This window comes from Amblyomma americanum, chromosome 6, assembly GCF_052857255.1.
Source record: "Amblyomma americanum isolate KBUSLIRL-KWMA chromosome 6, ASM5285725v1, whole genome shotgun sequence".
Taxonomy (NCBI): domain Eukaryota; kingdom Metazoa; phylum Arthropoda; class Arachnida; order Ixodida; family Ixodidae; genus Amblyomma; species Amblyomma americanum.
This window is the reverse complement of record NC_135502.1, coordinates 43,040,979-43,055,088: the sequence shown is the minus strand read 5'-3', so window position 1 is coordinate 43,055,088 and position 14,110 is coordinate 43,040,979. Positions and strand designations below refer to the sequence as shown.

Here is a 14,110-nt window from a genome sequence, read left to right as displayed (position 1 = left end):
TTGAAGGGATGGATGTTCTTGCTAAAATGGAAGTCCATAAGCTTCGAACTCAAACGAACCGACACGGTTCTGGTGCTTTTGTACTTGCCGGCATTTCGTCATTTCCGGTTACGACATACTAGACTACTTTGACATTTCCGGTTACGCCATGCTACACCACTTCGGCATTCCAGTTACGGCATAATGCACCATTTGCCCCGCCGCGGTGGCTCAGTGGTTAGGGCGCTCGACTACTGATCCGGAGTTCCCGGGCTCGAACCCGACCGCGGCGGCTGCGTTTTTATGGAGGAAAAACGCTAAGGCGCCCGTGTGCTGTGCGATGTCAGTGCACGTTAAAGATCCCCAGGTGGTCGAAATTATTCCGGAGCCCTCCACTACGGCACCTCTTCTTCCTTTCTTCTTTCACTCCCTGCTTTATCCTTTCCCTTACGGCGCGGTTCAGGTGTCCAACGATATATGAGACAGATACTGCGCCATTTCCTTTCCCCAAAACCCAATTAAATTAAATAATGCACCATTTCGGCATTTCCGGTGACGTCACAATTTTATACGAAAATTGGTTTTTGAGGAAAGGAAAGGGCGCAGTAGATCTCAATATAATTGGTTTTGGGGGAAAGGAAATGGCGCAGTATCTGTCTCATATATCGTTGGACACCTGAACCGCGCCGTAAGGGAAGGGATAAAGGAGGGAGTGAAAGAAGAAAGGAAGGAAGAGGTGCCGTAGTGGAGAGCTCCGGAATAATTTCGACCACCTGGGGATCTTTAACGTGCACTGACATCGCACAGCACACGGGCGCCTTAGCGTTAGATCTCACATCTCGGCATCTATGCAATTGAAGGTGTATATGCCATTACTCTGAACCCCTGTCGCAAGCTAGCCTGCAACTTGACTCAAACATGTAAGCTATGTGCAAAGAGAAATGCTATGAGACAACTCGCAACGCTGTACGACGAACGGGTGCTCAAAATTTTGCTGCGAATGCAGTCGGGAATGCTGCCACCACAATGAGGTCAGCCAGTGATGCCATCGCTCGGATTTCATCTACACCATCAACTTCAAGACTCATTGCGTCAATTAACTCTGACTGACGTGTGAGGTCACGCATGAGCCGTGGAATGCTTTCGAATTAAAAAAAAAACTCTTTCGTATAGTGGCCAGTAAGCATCCCCACATGTCACGCGGTTGAACGGGGTTCGATTCCCCGACGGGGAGCTTAATTTTTTTTTCCTCTTCATCTCTGCCTCCATCTTTCTTGTGTTCCCTGCACACTCATCGCTTAACCGCTTTTGCCGACACAAACCAGAGTTGTAGAACTTTTTTACCGAATAACCCTGTTTGTGCCCGGATTTGAGTTTTAAAAATGCCGCCAGATATTTACCCCCCACCCCCACCCCCCAGAAAAATAAAGTATGCAGAGCCATGCGCATGAAGCGTCTCGCACCAGGTAGTAGCACCCTGGGTACCGATCGTGAGCGCAATAAACGACTCGCCTGGCACTTGAATGTGCAGATTTGATGGCACGCCCTATTGCATGCGTAATCCATAAATTACGTTTAAATGTCGCCTTCACGCGCAAATACTTGCACTTAATAGGACAAGCGGACTCATGATTTTCACATTCAGGAGCGGGTCCGAGTGCCCGAACTCTGGAGACGCGTCGTCAGAGTTCGACCCCTCCCCACTAAGATGGACAAGGAGGATCATAGTGGTCGTCGTCAGGCTAGGGCGGAAGCCTTAGCGCACCACTATGGCAACAAACATGGCGTCTTTTACGTAGATGTGGCTGGGCCGACCCACGGGGGGTGGTACACGGCCGCGGTCATACATCAAGAAATACAGGTGGATGGGCTCTCGGGCCCCAGGCACAACACAAGCTCAAGAGGTTGCCATCGCCCTAGCTGCTTCTGGTTCAAAATCCAAACACACAATAACAGACTCGCGTTCGGCATGTCGCAATTATGAGGCTGGCTGGATAACTCCACTAGCTGAACGAATACTAAGGAAGTGCAGCCGGGATACCGATCCTACTCCCCGCTGCCTGGTTTGGACTCCGGGCCATCAGGGCCTAGCAGGAAACGAAGCTGCAGACGCGGCGGCCCGAGCACTCATTCACCGGGCGTTCCCATTGGCTCCTGAGCACCTGGAACCTGAAGGTAGCGGCTTACTCTCCTTCAAAGCTATCACATCCTATTATAAGGATAGGCATCGCCTCTACCCGGCCCCTGCAAAGGGACTGGGGAAAGCAAACGAACGCGTTCTACTCCGATTATTCACGAACACAATGCTGTGCCCGGCAGTACTAAACACTTCGATCCTGCGTTGACTGGCAGGTGCAAACACTGTGGGGAGGTGGCTGACACCTACCACATGGTTTGGGCTTGCCAGCGCAACTCAGCTCTCTCCCCCCACCCCAACCCTACCAGAGAGGAATGGGAGGCGGCCCTGCTTGGCTGTTCGGACCTTCAGGCCCAAAAGGCTTTGGTCAAGAGGGCTAAGCTGGCGGTCGACCAATGGGGTCCCGGAATAAGGACTCCACCCACTGCGGGGCTCTTTAGAGAGCCTCATCTCTTTCTTTCAATGAAGGCTTTTCACCACCACCACCACTCCCCGGACTGTGACATGTGGCGTGCAAGAGACTATACAACATGTTTTAGTGGTGTGTCCAGCATATACACACGAAATACTTTTGCTTGCATCTGTTTTGAGGTCTGTGGACACAAGGCCCCCATCGCAGGATTTGATCCTTGGCGCTTCGCCAGATCGTTTGAAAACTGTACAAGCAACGCGAGCGCTCTCACGCTTTTTAAGCGACACGGACCTTGCCTCGCGTTTGTGATGTTAGAAAGTGTGCATTTTTTATGTATTTTTGTCGTCTACCTCCTCCCATCATCACCCCCCATCGTGACCCTCTTTTTTCTCCTCTTCCCGTTCCCCAGTGCATAGTAGCAGGCCAGATATCGTTCAGGCCAACCTCTCTGCCTTTCAAGTCAATAAACCTTCTCTCTCACTCTTTGCCCATGGTCGGTAGTTGAGTGCACAGCGAGTTTCTATCTACACCACTTCGGGTTGTGAAGCGATGTTCGCTGTCTCTCCTCGTTAGTATAGTGGTCAGTATCCCCGCCTGTCACGCGGGAGACCGGGGTTCGATTCCCCGACGGGGAGCTTTTTTTTTTTTATGGAAGAAAAACGCTAAGGCACCCGTGTGCTGTGCGATGTCAGTGCACGTTAGAGATCCCCCAGGTGGTCGAAATTATGCCGGAGCCCTCCACTACGGCACCTATTCTTCCTTTCTTCTTTCACTCCCTCCTTTATCCCTTCCCTTACGGCGCGGTTCAGGTGTCCAAAGATATATGAGACAGATACTGCGCCATTTCCTTTCCCCCCCCCAAAAAAAAAATTAAAAAAAAAACGGGAGAAGAACGAGAAGTACGGCTTGCCAAGCGACGTATGCTTCGCATCCTAGGCTTAACCATAAGCTAAGCCAGGCCATTTTTTCCTTCTTTCTCTGCCTTTCCGTTATGCTCCCTGTACACTGCACACTTATCGCTTAACCAGTGTTGTCTTGTTCCGGTACTGAATGCACAGCGAGTTTCTGTCTACACCACTTCGGGTTGTGATGCCATTTTCCCTATCTCTCCTCGTTAGTATAGTGGTCTGTATCCCCGCCTGTCACGCGGGAGACCGGGGTTCGATTCCCCGACGGGGAGTTTCTTCTTTCTGTTTTTCAGTTACGCACACTTATCGCTTAACCACTGTTGCCTTGTTCCGGAACTGAATGCACAGCGAGTTTCTGTACCGGCATTCGATTCCCCGACGGGGAGCTTCTTTTTTTTTTCTTTCTCAGCATTTTCGTTACGCTTCCTGTACACTGCACACTTATCGCTTAAAGGGGCTGCGAAACATTGCTTGAACTGATGCCGGTTACACTTCACATGGATTCTTTATGTCACACAGATGCTGACTCAAAAATAATTACGAGGATCGATGCATAGGAACGAGATTTATTCAATGAATAAATTTCAAAATACAAACAAAAAGCTGCCCTCAACATGATTATCGCGCAGCTTCCCATTCCCATTTCACTCTCCCAACGACGACACTTAATGCGACCAATCAAAACAGCCTATCTGAGCACGTGGCGGAAGTTTGCACTCCATGATGGCCTGTTCTCTGTAACTCGTTCATGCCAAGGCTGGCAGCGCCGTTTGAATGGTTACAACAACCATGTGAACGCCCAGCTGACCCAGCGATGCTTCATCGTCACGTCGACGGCGCAGAAGGGAACACTGATCAGTGACGTTCCCTTACTTATGGATCTGAACTCGAGCGCGAGATACTGCGACGGTGTGACAGCCAGCGCAAGATACCAGACACATTTAGCATAGCGCGTACCGCTACTGCTTACCGCCTACCATCGCCCGTCGCTCCTGGCGCGCTGGTTGGTCACGGCGAGCAAGGAGCGCGCGCTGCTGACGGGAACGTGGCGCCATCAGGCGCCGCCGCCCGGTGATCCTCCACAAGCTGACGATGCGCACTGCCTGCTAAATGTGAAACGAACGCATCCATCCTTGGGACCGAAATGAACGCTTTTAGAGTGCAATGGCTCGATCGAATCGATACCGCAAATCCACTCTCAGAGATATATAGGGTAGCCATAAGTGTTGAGTGCTAGGTCGTAGGATGTTTACAGAGGGGCGCAAAGTCCTTCGATGCAAAAAGTAGCTGCAGCCTCTGGTGGTGTAGTTTTGTTTTACTTGCTTTACAGTGCTTTTATATAAGGCAAACAAGTTGTTTTTGTTAATGTAATATAAAACACAAAAACTTGACAAAACGTATCTTTAGTTATTAACACAATTTGCAGTATATTTACTCTTTGTCCAATCATCAAGCTCCAACTAAGTGATGTCATATCCGCTGCTAAAAACTGCCACTGTATGGTGACACCGTCAGCGCCACGAATTTGTTTTTGCGAGATAATTAAAATATTAAAAACCGCAGTATACGCGGCACGACCGATGCTAATAGCATCACTAAAACTCCTTCTGTGCAACCAACAGGCAAAACAATGCACTAAAAATGTGTTTCGGGGCCCCTTTAACCACTGTTGCCTTGTTCCGGAACTTAATGCAGAGCGCGTTTCTCTATGACAAGCAGCTGTGTTCGGCGTCCTCTCATCTTTCGTAGTATAGTGATTCCACTTCCGGCAGCTGAGCGCTACGGCCGTATGTGTCACGGGCTCCGTCAGCGCTCCGGCCCAGTTGGGCCGCGCAAACAGCCCAGTCAATGCAAAGTTGTCCACAGCGCGTCCTCAAGATGACTCAGTCGGGCTGTTCGGACATCCTCAGTTAGTCCTCAAGCAGTCCAACCGGGATATTTAGAATGACCCGAGGAACAAGTTTCAGGATCTTTCCCGTACCATTCCAGGACCAACTCCGGCAGGCTTGGTTTTATGCTATGCTCGGATTACAAGCAAGATTTGGCAAAATTAATCACTATGACAAAGGATGCATGCGTGGATGTCGTCCTTTGTTGCTAGACTTTTGCAAACGTGTCCGCTTGCGGAGTGTAATTTGTCTAAAAGCCTTGACAACGACGTTACTCTTAGCGAAAATTCCTCGCTTGTGCAAGTGCTTGCGCAGGATAATTACATCAAGTAAGTTGTCTTTTGCTGCAAAGCTTGTCCGACACAAACCAGAGTTGTAGAACTTTTTTTACCGAATAACCCTGTTTGTACCCGGATTTGAGTTTAGAAATGCCGCCAGATATTTACCCCCCCCCCCCCCCCCCCAGAAAAAAGAAGCATGCAGAGCCATTCACATGAAGCGTCTCGCATCAGGTAGTAGTACCCTGGGTACCGATCGTGAGCGCAATAAACGACTCGCCTGGCCCTTGAATGTGCAGATTTGATGGCATACGGTAAGTTGTAGAATTAAGTAGGCGGGTTGAGGCTGCAGCTCGGGCCGGAATACTGGTTGCCCACACGTGGGTAATGAAGGTCACCGAGATTGGCCATAGTGTTGGACAGAAGGCAGCATGTGGAGCAGCCTAGTTCACCTTAAAGGGATCACCCAGGAATAGGGACGCGTAAAAGAGAGCGTTGCGGGGCAGGTATACCGCGACGACACATTGGCGCGTGGCTATTGTCAGGCTAAGCATCGCATACCTGACAGAGGAGTGTCCTTGCCTGCTATGTGGAGGTGGCTCCAAGGGGCAGGGCGTAAACATACTTTGACCGCATGGTGCGAGCAAACCGCATATTTTGAGAAACCACTGATACACTCCTGTTCAACTGTACCAGCACTGATGGCAGCGCTGGGAGTGGCTGAGTACTATAGCTTATCACATAGCAATACTGCCACTAATCTCTGCGCTCTTGGTTGGAAATGATAAAGCCGCGGACACTCGGCTTTATCATTTCATTTGAGATGTGAAATGCGACCAGACTTACCTCCGATGATCGCAGCCACGAGCGATTGCTTCCGTGCTGTTCCTGGCAGTTGTAGTTACTTTGGCGCCTTATCTGGATGGTTCCTTGCCAGTTTTAAATTGAGCGTGACCGAGAGCGACAGGCATTCTGTTCGATTACTGCCGAGCACGGTCGCTGCTACACCGCCGCCGAGTCATTCAGTTCTTTGTGGGCGTATATGCAATAAACAGCATATTTTGGAAGTCATTCTCGTTGTCTTTCTGACTGCCGCACTTAGGATGCGTCTGCCCAGTGGAAAGCTTTTCTCTCTGCAGTGCAGTCATACCCGTACTGTTGCGTGGAATGACGTCACAGCCCTTTAGACCCATGAGGAATTATGCCCCGACGTTCTCATTGTTTTACTGTATGATCGGCGAGTGCTGTTTGAACTACCCGCGCCAGGTCATGTAGTGACGTCACGACCCTCTTGGACCAATCCGGATTTTCGTCACAGGTCCTCGGGGGTTTGCTTCGAGCGTCCGAAAGTATAGCCGCTCCACAACCGCAGTTCTGTAGCGTGCCGCAGCGACAAGATTTTGTGTATGCATCCTACTTTCCTGCCAGCATGTCTTTCATCTTTGATCCCAACACATTACGCCACCCACCATCCCTCGCGAGAAATGTCTCATGAATGGCAAAAAGACAACACATGCTCTTTTAGGACTTGTTCACATTTATTACGAAACTTATGAAACAGCAAAAAAAAAAGGCGTTCGTTAACATTTATTCTCGCGCTCGTGTGTTCGTCGTAACAAGTGGCAATACAGAAGGCACACGGACAAAAACTTGCGCGACTGTCCGCTCTGGGTGGTGAGTTCACGTGACAGCCGGTGCGCACAACAGGGCAAGGAAACGGCGTGCTTCTCGTCTATATGCGTGTCGGCAGTGCACGCGCATTTCCGGAATACCGGAGCTGTCTACCCGAAAAAGTAACCAATGCGTAAATCTGCGATCAGCGTAGTAACGCCACGCGTACAAGCGGCCCAGTATAAAAAGAACGGAACAGAGGTAGACCTTAGGGCAAGACGTCTTTTATACGAGCTATAGCTCTTCGTGTTGTCCGGTCGACGCGAATGCCTTTGGCGTCAAAAACGACTCTAAGAGCTCTGTACAAACACGCAATCACACGCACTATAGACTCTCTGCACATTTTTTTTTCTCCCTTCAACACTCTCTTGAAATAAGAACACAAAGGAACATGGTGTTAGATAAGAAGAAGAAGGCACTTCTTTCTCGGATTGGCTGAAATTTTCCGAGCTGCATGTCTTGAGCTGCCTGCATGCCTCGAGGCGCCTAGCGCGACTCGACTAGTTCCCTCTCCTCCTTGTTCACGGCGCTGCTGGGCCCGTTGTCCGGTTTCAGCTCCTTGCGCACCATGTAGCCCCGGAAGGCCGCCTGGATTTTGGTCGCCGCCGCTTCAGTGTCCGACGGGTCGCTGATGCTGCCAACCGCCGCCACTTGCTCCGTATGTGTCGCGTTGCCCGTGGACGCATCTCCTGCACCAATCACACGGGACAGAGAGGTCAGGCCGGAGAAAGTGACCAACTGCGGCACGCGTAGGGAGCACGAAGCTTTCGCGCGCAGCCTGGTTTCGTCCTGGTGCGCAGTCGTGAAGCGCCTTGATTTCTTTTCCGCCCATAACGTAGCCCTTAATCGCTCTTTACAGTTGGACACCGGCAGGATGCGGAATTGGTGCGGAAATCGAAGAGCATAGTGTCGTGCGTTCGCGCTCTCCCCGGCTGTGAGTCAACGTTTGAGCTTCGCTATACGTCTGAGGTGGCACAGGCGCCGTAAGATGTGTGCTGCCCTTTTTCCTTGATCCTTTAACATCTTCCCTACCCCCCCCCCCCCCCCCCTCAGCTATGCTAAAGAAGTCAACGTCATTAAAACATATATGAAAGCAATGATTTTTTTTACGATGGCGCTGATCGCAGGACGCAAGTACTGCATTTTCAATGCGAAATAATGTTACAGAAAGTAGAAGAAAGGAGCTATAAGCTGCTGATTGGATCTTGTACGACATCCTCATGTCACATGCAGTGCTCTACTGCTGTAGTATAAATGTTGCCTTACTGTACGTCTCGTCTCGCCTTGACCACAGCTTTAAAAAAATCGGCCCATCCTGCTGGAATAAGCATGACAGTGAATCTTTCGTCTCGAGAAGGAGCAGTGATTGGAACCGCCTTCCGCCAACACATATTGTGGCCATCTGGGTCACTGCGAAGTTAAAAGTTGTCAATACAACAAGCATATCTCTTAACTTTCTCACCAGCCAGACTGTTTTTGCACACTCGCTTGTATCGTGCCTTCTTGCCCTTATAGTATGAAACGAAATAAACTATGAACTAGAAAACAGCGAAGAATGATAGGTATTGTGACCACCCGCCGTTTCTATAAGTACGCTACGCGGCGACTTCAGGAATTATTATTTTTCCATAGACAGAAAACGAAGTATTATGCGCCTGAATACTAGGGTAACTTTTATATCACCGCTAGTGCAACCTTAGCGCGCAAGATGAAAAGAAAAAGTAAACGTGGAAAATGAAACAAAGCAAATCCACGATGTCCGACGTCATCGCCAACGTCACAAGCCTGAATAGCAGCGGCAGGAAACAAACAAAAAGACTCCAAATTCTTCACCGATGACAGCGCATGTCTTTCTCTGCCGAATAAATGTCACCGGATGCATGAAAGGCCCACCACCTATGGGATTTTATTAACAACGAAAATCTGGTGATGATGATGCTCCCAGTGTCCCCTGAAGGATGATGCTCCCAGTGTGCCCTGAAGTGCAATTTCGGTACGACTACCAAAACCTATGCACTAAACGCTGCCCTAGACTAGAGCAGTGGGAGTCCCTCCTGAATGACTCCAACTTGAGCACACAGCTCATGCTGGTGACGAGGGCCAAGGCGGCGGCCTGCGGGGTCCTGGAATAGGGAAGATCGACCACTGAAGCTCCAAATCTATCTCTCCCCCACCACCCCTTATGGCCTGACTCTTCCCTTCCGAAATAAATGTTTTTACTGGAAACGAAAAGGCACACCAGGCAGCGCGCGCTGCAGCTCTTTCCGCACCTTTGCCTGGATGCACACTCGTTTCCGCTTCTTGGGCCCGTGATGACGTTGCACATCCGTCGTCACCTCCTATGGATAGGGCCGAGACATGGCATCGCGCACAATGCTATCGCCGCCGCATCCTCCAGCACGTGGCGAACCCTGAGCAATTATACCGCCGCCCACCAAGAACTTTCCGAAGGGTAGAGGCGGTACTCCTCCGCCGCGCCCAGAATGGCCAGCTTCTGTCGCCAGCAAAGCTCAACCTCATCAACCCGCACTCATACCCGATCCCTCAATGCCCGGCATGCCCGGCCAGAGGCACGGCCGAACACCTTTTGTGGCGCTGCCCTGCTTTTGACGTGGTGCGGGAGCGAGCACTTCAGTCCCTGGGCGGACACCGACCTGGCACCTTGCAGGAATGGGTCGATCCACCATTACACATCGGATCATCGGACGCACTCCGGCTCTGGCGGGCTTTTCTCCTATACTTCAAGGAAGAAGAAGGGCCTGGCCGTTTCTTCGCAGAGCCGACCACAGGACCACCCCACTTCGAAGAAGAACTGGAGACCGGCCCTCCTCCCCCTCCCCCACCTCCACCCCCATGAAGCCCCTCATTTCTGCCGCAAGGCTAGGCCTATTTTATGCAGAAATAAAGACGTATAAAAAAATGTTTTTACTGCTACTACTGAACGCTGCGTAACAAGCAGGCCGTCGTGCGTGTTACGAATGCCTACAGGAGAGCGGCAGGCTATGCGTTCATGACCCATGTGGCAAAGCTATCGGTGGCATATCGCACAAAGGCCGCGCAGCCGGAAGCCTCCAACAAGCGATGCGCTGCGGCGTTCATGCGTGAAGCGATGCTCGCGCGCACAGTGGTAGTCGACAAGGGCGTCGTGCACGAGTCTGCTATCGTCGCTGTGACTCGCACTGAAATTCCATTCCACCAACGCTAGGCATGCATTGTGCATTCCCACAGGAGCGCGTGCGATTTAAGTCTGGCTTCGTCCTGGCCGCCTAGCTTCGCTATTTTTCTAATTTGCCCAAGAGAAAATAAATGCGGTTGTCTAAGCATGCGGCCCCACTCTGGGCATAATAAGCATAAAGTGTTTCGCGAAATCCGGAAAGACAAGATACCCAGTTCCAGGCCTAAAGTTCATAAATATTGTTAAATGTCTGGCAGCTGGCACCGATTCCACACTAAATAAAGCCAAGGCCAGTTGGAAGTTGAAGCGCGCATGTAACACAAGTAATGAAGCAGTGACAGGAGATATAGAGTGATCAACGTTCGAAGCACAGAAGGCAAAAAGCATGACCCAGTATGTATATAACTTTCAAGGAAAGTAGGGGAGGAACGATGGGCGGTGAAATGTTTGCGGTCCATGTGGTGTCGACACTACGTGGAGGAGGACTCGGTGGCTCGTGAGTAACCGCATACGGCAGGCAGATGGGCAAGAAAGTAATGTAACGTTGAAATAGAAACAATGGACAAAACTATTCACTGGCGAGAGAACATGCTAAATAACTAGACTTCTACAAAACTGGTGAAGATAAAGTTAAGATGGAGTATTTCTGAATAGCTCCAACTGAATGGCTTTAGCTGCCAAGGCTATAGGCCTGGGTGCTAGAGGACAAAATGCTGTCTGCAGGGCGCAGAGCATGTAGGCCTTCCAGTCCCCAGTAGAGGAGGCAACAAAAGGGATGGAGTATAAAGTCAGACACTGCATGTATAAGGACAGAGACTGCACATCGGACACAACTGCCTTTAGAGCAATGGGCTGTGAGTACGAAAACTGTCACTGTACGGCCGAACGCGCATAATAATAATAATAATTGGTTTTGGGGGAAAGGAAATGGCGCAGTACCTGTCTCATATATCGTTGGACACCTGAACCGCGCCGTAAGGGAAGGGATAAAGGAGGGAGTGAAAGAATAAAGGAAGAAGAGGTGCCGTAGTGGAGGGCTCCGGAATAATTTCGACCGCCTGGGGATCTTTAACGTGCACTGACATCGCACAGCACACGGGCGCCTTAGCGTAGCCTTTATGACTTTAGAGTGCGAACAAAGAATCCTTCCGCGTCGCCAAAGCTCACTAAGTCGGCGCCGCGGGCCGCAACAACGATGCAGTAGTCTTCGTACTAATAACCTATAGCATTGATGCTGACAGCTCCAAACCATAAAATAAAAAAACAGCGGAAGCATGGGCATGACATCCTTACCATCTTGATGCGTTCGGACGTTCAGGTTCTTCCTGGTGAGGTAACCCCGCACGCCAGCCTGGATTTTGACAACAGCTGATTCAATGTCCTCCGGTTTCGGGCTCGGGCTTAGCCTGTCGCCGTGCTTCTCTTGCTGGGTGTCGGCCTGGAGCAGGGACGCCTCCTTTGGTTCCTCACACTGCTTGCCGGGAAACCCAGCGGCGCAGTCTCCCGGAGCCTCGCCGGTCGCCTCCGGCTTGGAAGTGTGCAAGAGCATGCCTGCCTGGTCGTGCAGAACGTGCATGCCGTGTTTCAGGGACTCGGTCGTCTCCGACGCCGCCGCTGACACCTGTTCCGAGACAGCATGGGCTTTGCTCTTGGTGGCGTCGTAGATCTCCGCCGACTTGGCCGCCACCGTGGTGGCTGCACCGGAGACGGCGGATGAGACGTCGCTGAACAGCTGGTGCGCCTTCTCCTGGCAGAGCGCAAACTCGTGCTGCGCCTTCTCCTTGAGCTGCTCGATTCTGTCCTTTTCGCTGTGAGCGGCGTCGTTCTCGGAATGCTTCAGCGACTCCGAGGCTCCGACGACGGAAGATATCACCTGTTCCACGAGCAGCTCGGCTTCGGACTTGGCCGAATCCAGTGCCTCTTGGGAGCGCGCCTTCGGCGACTCGGCGCGTTCGTACGACTTCTCCTGGATTGTAACCGTTTTACTGGCCACAGGGCGTTCCCCACCAACCGTCGCTTTGGCGTCAAGGGGACTGCGGACGCTTTCTTTCGGCGTGTGAACGTCGAGCGGCCTCGAGCCTCCCGTTTCCTCTTCGGGTTGTTCTGGTTCGTCAGAAAGGAAGGATTTCACCTGGTGACCTAGAGATTCGAATTGAGCCATTCCCGCGGCCAGAACATTCGACGCCATTTCTTTCATGGGGCTAGGGGTCCTGGCTGGCTCTTCCTGCTTCTCATGCGCGAACAGAGATTCAATTTTCTCCTTGCCTTCATGGACGACCTCACCGAGGAACTCGGGAACGGCCTTCACGGCACTAGCGGCGCTCTCAAATGCGCTCTTTGGTGCTTCGTGAGCGACGCCTTCCGCCTTCTGGGACTGTTCTTTCAAGGACTCGGCGCCGGATTTTGCCGCATCAGTAGTTTCGTGGGCTGCCTCTTTGACAGATTCAGATGCTTCGAGAACCGCAGGCTTGGCCTGCTGAAAGGCGAGCCCGACCTTCTCTGCCTCAGATTCTAGCGTCTGCTTAGCCTTCTCTGTTGCTGAAGCAACATGAGCGACGCCAGAGGCTACGGTCTGTTCAGCCGCATTCTTCGCAGCCTCCGCCTTTGCGGCCGTCGCTGCTGCGGCATCCTTCCCAGCACTGACTGTAGATTCCTTAAGCTCCTCGACCTTTGACTTAGCTGCTGAGGCGGCCTCTTGAGACTTCTGAGCGAGTACGTCAGCCTGAGCTTTTCCGTACTGCACAGCTTCATCTCCCTTCCTTTCCATGTAACCAGCGGCCGCGGCTGCTGACTGCTGAGCATGCTGGGCGAGTGACGCTGCCTGTTCCTTGGCCGCATCCGCCGCTTTTAAGGCAGCCTCTTTCAGCTCTCCCGCTTTTTGCGCCGCTGCATCCGCTGCTTTGTTTGCTTGGTCTCCGACTGCCACAGCTGTTGATTTAACGGAATCGGCAGCCACTTGCGTCTTCTGCTTCACGTCTTCGACGCCTGCCTTTCCAACGTTTACGAGCTCCTGAGTTTTTTGTTTTCCTGCATCCACGACCTCCGACGCCTTACCCTTCCCAGCTTCCACCGCTTCTTCAGAGGCTTTCTTCAAAGCCTCAGCTTGGGCCGCGCCAGCAGCCATCCATTCCTGGGAACTTTGCTTGATAGCATCTGCCGTGCTAAGCACTGCGGGAGGCGTTTTCACACTGACCGTAGCCGCAGCATTCTTGGGCGGCTCGGATGGTCCCTCCGCAGACGCTTGTTTCTTGAATTCGAAATGAAAAATTCCGCTGCTCTTCTTTCCATCTCCGGGGGACTTGGGAACTGCTTCTTCCTTGACCTTGTGCTTGTCGTGTTGCTCCTCCGGCTTCGTAAAGCCCAATTTTGCGAAGAAGCCTTCCTTCTTGGCTTCTGGCGTCTTGGCCGGTTCAGCCTGCTCCGTGCGCTTTTCGTCCACAGGAGGCGCGGGTTTCGTCGGACTCGACGGCGGCTTGGTCTGCTCGGCTTTGGAAGGTCTCTCGAAGAAGGCTTCCTTGGCGGCTTCGACGTTCTTCTTCATGGATTCCAGCACGCCGAGGACGTCTTCTTTAGCTGTGCCAATGACGGAAGGCTTCTTCGACAGAGAGTGGCCAGACTGCTTGGCTGCATCGCCGGTCGGAGTCGTGGGCTCGGCTTGAGC

The 14,110-nt window shown here is 51.8% G+C and overlaps 2 protein-coding genes and 2 non-coding genes across 5 annotated transcripts in view; 2 read left to right on the top strand and 2 right to left on the bottom strand.

Moving 5' to 3' along the window:
- Positions 1-6,280, bottom strand: part of GABPI (zinc finger DHHC-type palmitoyltransferase GABPI) — a 33,733-nt gene extending 27,453 nt beyond the window's left edge. Inside the window, exon 1 of the mRNA XM_077669253.1 lies at positions 6,165-6,280. Coding sequence (XP_077525379.1) covers positions 6,165-6,226 — 62 coding nt within the window. The 5' untranslated portion in view covers positions 6,227-6,280. The remainder of the gene's footprint in view (positions 1-6,164) is intronic.
- TRNAD-GUC (transfer RNA aspartic acid (anticodon GUC)) lies at positions 3,092-3,163 on the top strand. The gene has a single exon. It is a non-coding gene; the product is annotated as a tRNA-Asp (tRNA).
- Positions 3,637-3,708, top strand: TRNAD-GUC (transfer RNA aspartic acid (anticodon GUC)). Its single transcript has one exon. It is a non-coding gene; the product is annotated as a tRNA-Asp (tRNA).
- An 837-nt stretch (positions 6,281-7,117) lies between the features above and the next one.
- LOC144136707 (uncharacterized) overlaps positions 7,118-14,110 on the bottom strand; it is a 48,667-nt gene continuing 41,674 nt past the window's right edge. For both annotated transcript variants that reach the window (XM_077669249.1, XM_077669248.1), the window contains exons 3-4: positions 11,743-14,110; positions 7,118-7,963 (exon numbers count right to left, since the gene is read on the bottom strand). The exon at positions 11,743-14,110 is cut by the window's right edge and continues 126 nt beyond it. In XM_077669249.1, coding sequence (XP_077525375.1) covers positions 7,761-7,963; positions 11,743-14,110 — 2,571 coding nt within the window. In that variant the 3' untranslated portion in view covers positions 7,118-7,760. The remainder of the gene's footprint in view (positions 7,964-11,742) is intronic.